This window comes from Lissotriton helveticus, chromosome 9 (assembly GCF_964261635.1).
Source record: "Lissotriton helveticus chromosome 9, aLisHel1.1, whole genome shotgun sequence".
Classification (NCBI taxonomy): domain Eukaryota; kingdom Metazoa; phylum Chordata; class Amphibia; order Caudata; family Salamandridae; genus Lissotriton; species Lissotriton helveticus.
In genome coordinates this window covers 756869525-756880938 of record NC_136070.1, presented here as the reverse complement: position 1 = coordinate 756880938, position 11414 = coordinate 756869525, and the positions used below count along the sequence as shown (strand labels likewise).

Here is an 11414-nt window from a genome sequence, read left to right as displayed (position 1 = left end):
GGGTATTGGGGATGAGGTTGTTGGGGAGCAAGTTGCTCTTCAAACGCTGCTTGTGCGGCAAGCTGATGTGAATAATAAGTTTGGAGGGGACGATGCCGCCATTTCACGTGAGCAGGCAGGGGACTCTGTTGCGGGCTGCCCCAACGGCGGTTTTTGGGGAGGGGAGAGCGGAAGAGGTTTCTGGAGCGGATTCCTCTTTTACGGAACAGGGCGCAGTGCGCAGTGATGGTATCCCATGGGAGTATTACGATGGAGGTGAGGGAGATGGGGAGATTCCTGGTGGAAGTGCACATTATGTTGAGGATGATGTCTTGAAATTGGGATATTGACGTTGATGATTTGGAAGAAGGAGGAGTACGTGCTGGGGAGGTTGGAAATGTTGCCACAAGGGTTTGGAAAAGGGGTTGTGGGGCAATTCCATGTTCGTTTTTGCAGGAGTCGGTGTGGCCCACGCACAAGTGCGAGTTCCGTCTTCAACAAAACTACGCCAATGGGATTTCTGCGGTGTTTCGACAAAAGTTGGCGCAGTTGCATAAAGGTCAGGAAGGGTGGTGGTCTGTGTGGCAACGAGGGGAGAGTCTCCCCATCAACCGTACTCGTTCTCTTGGTGTTGGGGATGGGGATGTTGGCGAGCAAGTTGCTCTTACCAAGCTGTCTGAGCGGCATGCTGCTGTGAATTAAGTCACAAGGGGATGATACCGCCGTTCGAGCGGGGCGGACAAGGGATGATGCTCGCACAATGACTTCAAGTGAAGATGACCAGTCTGTTCACAAAAAGTTGCCTTACTCTGGAAGTGGTATGCCGTTTCAGTTCACACTTATCGGAGAAACCTAAGTCTAGGATTTGGAGTAACGAGTTTGTTGATGTTTTTGAGCTAATTGGCGGGGGTCTCTTTTTATGGGCTGCTGAAGGGGGGAAGAGATCCGGTGGGGGGGGTGTTGGTCAAGGTTTTGAAGGGCCTCGGTAGGTTGCAGTCTGTTTCCAGGTGTTTGCGTCGGCCGGTCACTTTGGATTGCTCCAACAAATGTTGTTTAAATTAAGGGGTTGCTGTTCTGATGAGTTTGAGTATTTCAAATTTAGGTTGTGTTTTGTGTGGTTGTTTTTCGGGGGGCCCTTTTGGGCCTCTGAGCTTTTGGGCTTGCGCACCAGGGTTGACATGACCAGTGAGGAAGTGGTTTTTGAACCAGATGGGTTGCGCATCTGTTTGTGCGCTTCCACAACTGACCAGCTGGGTAAGGGTTAGTGGGGTTTTCTTGGTGGGAGTGGTGTTGTGGCTTGTTGCCCGGTGTGTGAGTGGGAGTGTTTTTTTTAAATCTTGTGTTTTTCGTCTGCTGCAATATTTTGTCACGCTGATGGCAGTCCTGTTACAGTTGTCCAGTTATTGGCTGTGTTACGGCAGGTATTGTTAGCTCTGGGATTGGAGCCGTCCCAATTTGGTGCACCTTCCTTTCGGATTGGGGCAGCGACGGAGGCTGCCCGGCAGGGGTGGGACTGGTCTCAGATCCGGGGCATTGGGAGGTGGAGGTCGGGGGTGTTGCGAGCAATATGTGAGACTGTAGCACATCTTTGCTTCGTTAACATGTCTTTTTCTACTAGGTCCCTGGCTCAGGATGGCTGGCTTACACCGGAGGGTGTGGATTATTGGACACTTCTTCTTGTCGTGGGCCGCATTGGCTGCAGAAGGACAACTTTGTGGGCGATCTTTGGGTCTTAGCGGTTTGACACATGAGGTGGTTTGGCATGGTATTGGAGGAATGCGTTGGGGGGGGGGGGTTGTTTCTTTTGCTGCCTACTCTTGGTATTACGGGTGGGGGCCCGCCTGACCTACTAGTCGTTCTTCTGGGCGACAACGACCTGGTCTCTTTATGTGGCTTACCTTTGATTAAAATGGGACAAATGGATCTGGAGGTACTCGGAGACGCATGGGCGTGCACCATGGTGATCTGGACAGAATTCGTGCCTCGACTTCCCTGGACTGGTGCACGGACTGCTTCTGCGATGGACAAAGCACGGACGACGCTGAACCGTTCTATGAGACTGTTTTGTACTGCTTTTTGTATTTATGCTTTGGATCACCCTCCTTTGCAGGTTTCGGAATGGCACATATTTCGTGCGGATGATGTCCACCTTTCTCGCATGGGTCCCTCATTTCATCTTTTAGAGTTACGCGATTTACTTGCACAAGTTCTTGATTTTCAATTGTATTGCTCTCAGAGTTCAGTTTACCTGTTTGGGTGGGGCAGGAAAACTCTAAAGGTTTTCCTGGGTGGCGGATTTTAGTGGGGGGTGGGCAGCCTGGAGCAGGTTGGTCCATCCTCAATAGGCAGTTGTAGGAAAGGAAGGGGTATAAATAAGAGTTAGGGGCTTCTGGTTTGGTTAGGGTTAACTTGGTGGGGGGTTTATTAGTGGGTAGGAATGATCTGTTAGGCTGAGAGAAGTTTGAATTAGTAATTAAATAAATAAATAAAGAAGTGGTTTGATGTGTTGTTTATAACCTGTCTTAATAAAGTGGCCTTTCTTGCTGACTAAGAAGTTGTGGACAGTGACTTTATTGCGCGAGGGGGGACCTGAGGAGAGCCGTGCGCGAGCCGGTCTCTCCCCGGGTGTGTTCGCGCGGGTCAATGGCCACGGCAGGTGAGGTGCTGATTGGTGAGGGCCAGGTGGGGGAATCAGGGCCAGCGCAGGGCAACGGAGCATTGCGCACTAGGGAGGCAGGCGGCGAGGTTCGTTTTTGTCCCACCCACCCTCCCCCTTTTTTCTTTAGGCCTTTTTGTTTTTCCAGTGCTTCCGTGCTGTTTTAGTTGGGTTTTTTATTTTGCCACTTTAAGACAGGTTGGTTTTCTTTTTAGGCGGATTTTAGTGGGGGGTGGGCAGCCTGGAGCGGGTTGGTCCATCCTCAATAGGCAGTTGTAGGAAAGGAAGGGGTATACATAAGAGTTAGGGGCTTCTGGTTTGGTTAGGGTTAACTTGGTGGGCGGTTTATTAGTGGGTAGGAATGATCTGTTAGGCTGAGAGCAGTTTGAATTAGTAATTAAATAAATAAATAAAGAAGTGGTTTGATGTGTTGTTTATAACCTGTCTTAATAAAGTGGCCTTTCTTGCTGACTAAGAAGTTGTGGACAGTGACTTTATTGCGCGAGTACACTTTTTAGACTTTTGAATAAATTATCATATTTTATATATCATGATGTTTGATGAAATTACACAGCAAACAGTTTCAGGGTTCTAAGCGCCAAGCCAAAATCTTAGCTCAGCTCTCCCAGTTAATTCGTTGGCTCGCCCACCTCTATGGTTATGTAATTATCATTGGATTTCGAGCGACATCCTGGAACGTTCTCTCTCTCTCCAAACATTCCTCCTTCCTCTAACTCCTATCGCCGCTTTAAAAGAGCAGGACAGCCGTTGCCCTTTTAAGAAAGAGGGCTGTCCCTGTGAGGAAGTTCGGCGAGCAGAGCATTGTGGGTTTTGGGTGTGGAGTTTAGAAGAGAGATGAGGAAGAAGTAACTGGGAGTAAAGAGAAGAACCCCTTTCGAAATATTAAGTGAAACATTCATTGACGACCGGAGTCCGCCTTAAACAGTGGAGAGGATACGGGCTCGGATCTGTCCAATAAGACTTGTACCTGCAGAAAGAGAGTGTGTGAAGTGAAGTACTAGGAAGTAAATTTCCAATTATTATACTGAACGTTGCAGGCCAAGCTGGGGGCTGAGTAAGACTTACGAGTTACTGGTTGAATTCTGCTCTGCCCAGCTGTGACTATCACGGCGACTATCCCTGCTCTGGGACCGCCGTACGTAGGGGATCATCAGACAAAGGGCGTCCCTGACATCCTGTTGGTGCACTATTTTGAACCGTAACCACAGACAGCAAAGTGAATTCATAAAGCTTCAAAATGAGGTGAGTACATCAACCGTTCGTGTGCAGTGCACTGGTGCCCTGTGTAAATTCACTTCCTCATTTACTTGCATTTTTTTTTTTGACGGACTTTAATCATCCGCCTCATATGCAGCCTGCCCCGTGTACTGAGAGGATGCTGCATACCTAGAATGTTGTATACTGTTTTACGGCAGCCTGGTTAACCAGTTCTGTTATCTGCACAGTTTTGGTGATTTTAGGTGGGTACTTGATAGTTTTATTGGCTTCTCAATAGTTTTGTCAGCGTTGTCAAAAGGCTTAATCACAGATATTACCAGTTTCTTGACGACATAAATTTAAAGTGACACGGCGTGCTCCTTGTTTTGGAACATGTGAGCTGAAGGCTTTGTGGGTACAAGTACAACAGTTATCCGGCACTCAACTCATCTTTTTCACCGGCAGATTTTAATCGTTCTTTCCTTCCTATGGAGAGACATTTTTTGGCTTGTTTAATTTGTAGTGCTGTCCAGAGTCGTTTAAGAGTCCAAGCAGAAATATGAAACGCGTTGTTAAGTATTTTCGTTAAAACCTGCCCTTTCAGCCACAATAGTTGTGGCCATTCGTGCTTTGACCTCCATCCACATTGGGATACGGGGTTTAGGAGGCGTATCACGAGCTGCGCTGGCTCAGCGCAGTACGTCTTAATTTTTCGTTTGAAGAACGTAAAGTTCATGCATACAACTTGTAATATACAAGAGTTAATTTGTGCTATTAGCATTTGATGAACTAACCAGGCGAAATTTCGAGTTAACTTGGATGTATGGGTCAGCGTGGTGTGTATGTTTCCTTCTCATTCTTCTTCCCGCCGAAAATGACTTATTAGTTAGCACGAACCACGCCCTCAGCAGGCATCTTATCGTCCAGGTGTTCTTGTATGGTATGATCCGGCCTGTGGCCCTAGAGGCTGGTTGGAAACGAGTGAGACCTGTGGAATCTTGTCTCTGGTCTCCCGGAGGCAAACCGCTGAACACCTTTTTCAGAAGTTTCTCTAAAACTAATTGGACTGCTTCCCTCCATCTTTTTCTGAAATAAACCCCAAATTGTTTTGTTCCACTTTAACACCCTCTCTTTAGTTCTCTTGTTTGGTTATGTAGAAGCAGAAATTATAAGCTTGAAAGAATTACTTCCACACATGAAAGCAAGTAGACTGACTTCTTTGAGTGGGCTTGGTGAATGGCATTGAAACTTATTGGCTAATTGAGCAGTTCTGCCTGCCCCACGAGTTGTAGATAGTGGTGTATATTTTTTGCCATCTCCTCCCTGCGTAACTAACCTGACTTTCCGTCCCTTTAGTGTATGTTTACATTTTATCAGAATTTGTCACACATAGATTCGCATAACAGCTTCTAGAGCAATCAGACCGCTTTATAAAGCTGCTTAAATAAGGTGGCAGTGTAAGCACTTTTCCTTAGGAAATAAGATTTAATTTTCAATTGTTTTAATTAGCATTCCCGGGCTTCAGTTGGCATGGCTAGGCCAGCCAGCCTACCTTGACATTTGTTTAATAGTGACAGAAAATGTGGCTTTTAAAATAACAAGAATAGCAAAAATACATTTCCCAGGTGCATGTTTCTCTTATGTGTTTTTTCCTTTTCAGAAAATAAGCGAAATATAATACATTACATGATAGTGTTTATTTGCTGAGCTGAAATGCATTACTTTTGTATTTCTGGAGAAGGAAGCCAGGAGCAGAATGGTCCTGGTAGTTGCAACATATTGAAGGCTGTTGGCACAATTTTGCTTTCAGCAATTGCAGTGTATTGTTTTATTTTGTTCAATTTATTTATTATTATGTTTGGCTCTGGTTAAGGGCCACATAAAATTCATAACAAATACAGACAAGCAAAAGAAACTACATCACATATACAAAATAAATTTCATCCATAGAATCAATGGCACTAGGGCACAGAATCAAATCTCTCCAGGTTACCTTAATAAAGAGCTAAAAAACCTTTTAAAAAATTAAAAATATAGAAGCAAAACATTTCATTTGGGGGACAGTATAAAGCTCGCAAAAACGCATTAACATCAAATATACCCAATTGGAGACATATCGATTTTAACCATTTAAAGCGCAATGGTCGGAGTGCAGGGCAGATTAACAAAACATGAATACAGTTCTGAGTACTCAAACTACAAAGATTGCAAATAGGGGAGGTTCCATACCATTTGGAGAGTAGCGAATTTAAGGGCAGTACATCATAGCGTAGCAAAAACCATAGTCTACGAATACCATGCGGTAAATTCCAACTTACATATTGTTGGGGCAACTTCATGATGTAGGAATTAAGGAGAAGATTACTACCCCCTTTCTCTTGAATTAAATTCCTATCCATTTGGTGACATAGTTCCCACGATGCCTGTTTTAGGACCAGTTTTAGCTGTGATGATGAATACAGAAATAACATACTTTCATCTAGCTTTAAGAGTGACACAGCTCTTCTGAAATTCCTAACCATCTGTGAAAACTCATTGAAATTGCCCAACAGTTCCTTTTTAAGAAGGGCCCTCATCGACCCTGATTCAGCTCTAGCCAAGCAGGCCACCCATCTTACCAAGGCACATAGTCCCTGAACCCAGCTGCTTCTGAGGCCGAAATCCAATCTACAGGCTGCCAAAGAGCAGGAAGTATTAAAGCTGGATAGAGATCTTAGGAGTTTCCCCTCAATTTTATTACAGAACTCCCAGTTCTTCAACTCTAACAGTTCTATACCATACAGTATCGTAGGAGGAATCTTGGCCCTATACACTTCAAGAAGACAAGCAAAGTGTCTCTTTCCAGTAGCAGAATAAAGGGAGTTTAAGGCTCTGCCGTGGGCAAAAGCTTTGCGTGAACAGTGCTCTATATGGGGCCTCTCACTCAAGTTAGCCGCAATAATTTTTCCCAAAAAGGTGTAGGTTTTGACAACCTCTAGTTTTTGGCTCCCTATAAACCATCCAAAATTTACAGAACGGCATTTCTTTTTTCCAGCGATACACATAACTTTGCTTTTAGATATATTAATTTAGGCAGGAAGGTCAGCAGTGTAGAGTGAGAACAATAGAGGTGCCAAAAGACAGCCTTGTTTAAGGCCATTCTGGGAGGGGATCTTAGGAGAAAGTCCCCTCACACCCCCCTGAAGCACACTGCACCATGTCTCAGAGTGGAGTGCACGTAATAGCTCCAAGAGATACACTGGTAAGCCAAGAGCAGCTAATTTTCTCCACAGCGTTCGACGATTGACTTTATCGAACGCTGTGGAGAAATCAATGAACGCCGCGAACACCACTCCTCTTCTTACACGTACATATTTATCTGTAATCACATGCAGAGTAGTGAGATTGTCCAGTGTACCGTGTTCCTTACGGAAACCAGTCTGTTCACATGGGAGAATATTATTCTCCACTACCCAGTCCTCAAGCAATCCCAGAAGGCATTTAGCGAAAACCTTTCCGACTGAGTCGAGGAGAGCAATCAGACGGTAATTCATGGGACACTCCCTAGATCCTTTCTTGAAAATAGGGATCAATATACTTCCCCTCCATGAGGCTGGAACAGTTTTAGTAACAAAGCAGGACTTAAACACTGGGTGAAGAATCCTACTCCAGAGTAAAGAATCCTGCTTTAAGACTGTCATGGGCAGTTCGTCAGGACCCATTGCCCCTGACAAACGCATGTTCTTTATAGCCATTTCTATTGTTTTCACAGATGGGTAAATAGTCAGATCCTCAGAAGGGAGTTCAGGAACACTGTCTAAACCCGTGTCATCATTCCCTTCATACAGCTTTCTAATATAAACGGACCATACCTCTTCCGAAATGGGTATAGGAAGAGGACTACTTCTAGTACCGCAGCCCCTCCCAACTATGGACCAAAATTCTCTAGTTTTTCCAAGAACAACAGCCTCCCGTAAATTTATCCACAATGAGTCTTCCTTCTCCTTTTTTAAGCTCCATCTTAATCTTATTCTCCTTTTTAACCTCGATTTCTTTAGCAAGTTCCCCAGATCTTCTTATATATTGCATTCGCACAAGTTTATTTATTTCCTTGTTCAGGGTGCGCAATGCACTAGGGACATAAGGTTTTTTTCCAACACCACTAACCTTTTTTACATCAGAAGTGATCTTTCTCACCAGTTTTTCAAAGTTAGCGAATTCAACACCACACCAGCTATTTAATACTGGTATAGTTTTGCATAAAATATCATGAAAGCCTCTTATTAAAGTACTATTCCAACGACACCTACCCGAAGTTCCCTGGAAGGTGACCTCATTACCACCAAGCGACCAAGCCTCGGTGGGAGGAGGTTTAAGAGAGAGCATCATGGTAATTATGCAATGATCACTCAGAGAAGTGGGGACTATCATTAGGTCCTGTACATGAGGAAAAATGTCAAAGTCAGAAATCACATAGTCCAGGATAGAGGAGCTGAGAGGAGACTTATGCGTAAAATTTGCTGGAGTATCAGAAGGAAATCTCCCATTTAAAATAAGTCCCTCAACCATCGACAGTTCCTCCAAGAGAATCTTTCCTCTTTTATTAGTTATTATTTTCTCGGGAAAAATCGATTGTGGAATAAAATAAGCCCCTTCTTTGGGTATATTTCTAAATAAATTTAAACTAACGTTCGAGATTTTACAGTTCAGATCTCCAACTAAAATAACATCAGGAGGAGAGGGAACATTCTTAATCTGTCCAATATATTGAAATACATGCTTCAATAGAACGTTAAAACACTCTTCGGGTGGGACATACACATTAATAATTACAATGCCAGATTTATTAGGAAAATTAGGGAGATTCGATATACTTATAGCTTGAAAAAGATTACTGGGATCAATGTAGTGCGAGAATCTCCAGCTCAGTTTATTTGTTAACATACAAGCTATTCCCCCTTTAGCGTGACCTTTCCTAGAAGGGTTGGCAGGAGCTTCCAGCACGAAGTATTCCTTCCCTCCATAAATACTACCAGTGCACCATGTTTCTTGGATACAGATCACACTTGCTCCTAACGAGAATAAGAAGTCCAGTTTCTCGGGGCTACTGTGAGTCCCGGCTGCATTCCAAGAGATTAATTTTAGTTGATTGTTAAAGGTGATGGAATAATTTGGAATTATCGGCGCTCTTGGCTGCAAGAACACCATGCAGCCAATTCCACCGATGATTCTCATCTACTGGGGCGGAGTTCTGGATTGGCGGAAGAGGCAGTACTTTAGAGACTGACCGTTTCCCCTTTGAGACCCAAATTTTTAGATCCTCAAACGGAGAGGATTGCCTATCCTCCTTGTCACCCTGTCTGGTCATCCCATGAGGAGAGATCGATACATCCGAACCAAAGATCGGCAGAACATCGATACCTCTACATTGAAAACTCTCCATTTGCTGTAGTATCAAATTTACAATGAGTTTAGAATAAAATTTGACTCTAATACTAGTTACGGTATCTTCACCTATCAGAGACACTAACTCAATATCCCTTGATTGAATAAGGTGAAGGGATTCCTGATCACAGTGTATTGTTTTATTTTGTTGCATAAATATCACGTTACTTGTTTATGCGTGAACGTAGGCGTTCCTAAATGTATGTTATTTGATGTATCGTATTTTCTAGTTTTACTATTGATCTATGGAAAATATACTCTTTACTACTGCCCTAAGAAGCAATATCTCGCTATGTTGGGAGCATGCCTTTCGCTCTGAAACCTAAAAAATGTGCCCTTTATGGGAGATGTGCCCGATGATTTGCTCATTTTTTGTGAATGCAGTCTCTACGTTAGTATGTCTAATGAGTTATACTAAGACCTTTCATGCCGTTTGACCAGTGCAGAGTACTTTATTCTGTCTATTTGATGTGTACCTTACTTTTCTTGCCTTTCGAGCTGAGCAATTTGTCATTGTGCTTTGTTAATTTAGGATAAATTCTGTTTTAGAACAGGCAAACACCTTATGACACAGCATGTCTCCTACAACCCCTGAGGGCTAGCCGCGCTCTAACTTCAATACATATCTACTACCTACAACCCTGAGGGCGGCAGCGTGACCTAGGCTGAATATTGTTAAAAAAGAAATAAGTACATGCCCCCCACCCCCCTCATACTCATCCTTCCAAGCTTATGAAAGATATACAATGGCGAGCATATTTTAGTACAAGAAGGTGTCTAAAGCTCAGGGCAACTAGTACGGATCGGCTAAACGGCAATGGGGCGTGGCGGGGTGAGTCTGTGGGGTCAGGCGAAAGATCCGGAGATAAGACTGGCACGTCAATTTTCTAAATTCAGTTGAAAGAATGGGAATAAACAGGGCCCATAATTATAACAAGCATTGGCATAGCCAATAGGTCTCGCATTTGGGACCTTATAAGTGTTTAACCATGCAACAGTTGGTGTTGTTGCACCAAGGATATTCTGCTGCATAACTAAATAGGGTCCAAAAAGCGAGGCCTATGCCAATGCTTGTTTGTTTTTGTTTCTGTTTTGTTTAAGTTGCCAGATCTACAATAGCTGGACATGGTTTTTGTTAACAGTTCCTTGCATCAAATGAATTTTTCATTGCTCTGAATGTTGTTCCCATTCTGGTTGTAGGAAGCAGTCATTCCCGAGGGTGCGGGGGCTGTCTAGCTGTGCGCATGCGCCAAACTTTGCAAATGAGAAAGCCTGGTGCAGGCGCAATTTGCAAGTGTGGAGTGAGTGAGTCCCAGACACCATGACTCACTCACAGAGGAGTTCATGCACTGCACCTGCATACTCCTCATGGTTTTAGGAAACTCGACCGACTCCCTCCAAGGCATCGAGCTCATATTTACCAAGAAACTCTGAGAAGAGTCTGCCTGCTGCACTGACGGCTGGTGGTGTGTGTGCTTGGTGAAAGCGTGCACTGATGGCTGGTGGTGTGTGTGTGCCCGGTGAAAGCGTGCACCGACGGCTGGTGTTGCTTGTGCCTGGTGAAAGCGTGCATGGACGGCTGGTGGTGTGTGCCTGGTGGAAGCATGCACCGACGGCTGGCAGTGTGTGACGGCTGGTAGTGTGTGCCTGGTGGAAGTGTGCACTGACGGCTGGTAGTGTGTGCCTGGTGGAAGTGTGCACTGACGGCTGGTAGTGTGTGCCTGGTGGAAGTGTGCACTGACGGCTGGTGGTGTGTGTGCCTGGTGAAAGCGTGCACTGACGGCTGGTGGTGTGTGTGCCTGGTGAAAGCGTGCACTGACGGCTGGTGGAGTGTGTGCCTGGTGAAAGCGTGCACTGACGGCTGGTGGAGTGTGTGCCTGGTGAAAGCGTGCACTGACGGCTGGTGGTGTGTGTGCCTGGTGAAAGCGTGCACTGACGGCTGGTGTTGCTTGTGCCCGGTGAAAGCGTGCATCGACGGCTGGTGGTGTGTGTGTGTGTGCTTGGTGAAAGCGTGCACTGACGGCTGGTGGTGTGGGCCTGGTGGAAGCGTGCACTGACGGCTGGTAGTGTGTGGCGGCTGGTAGTGTGTGTGCCTGGTGAAAGCGTGCACTGACGGCTGGTGGTGAGTGTGCCTGGT

At 45.1% G+C, this 11414-nt stretch overlaps 1 protein-coding gene across 2 annotated transcripts in view; it reads left to right on the top strand.

Moving 5' to 3' along the window:
• The first annotated feature begins 3439 nt into the window (after nt 1–3439).
• The window catches only part of VASP (vasodilator stimulated phosphoprotein), a 1498863-nt gene continuing 1490888 nt past the window's right edge, over nt 3440–11414 (top strand). For both annotated transcript variants that reach the window (XM_078660889.1, XM_078660888.1), the window contains exon 1: nt 3440–3898. In XM_078660889.1, the coding sequence (XP_078517015.1) occupies nt 3894–3898 (5 nt within the window). In that variant the 5' untranslated portion in view covers nt 3440–3893. The remainder of the gene's footprint in view (nt 3899–11414) is intronic.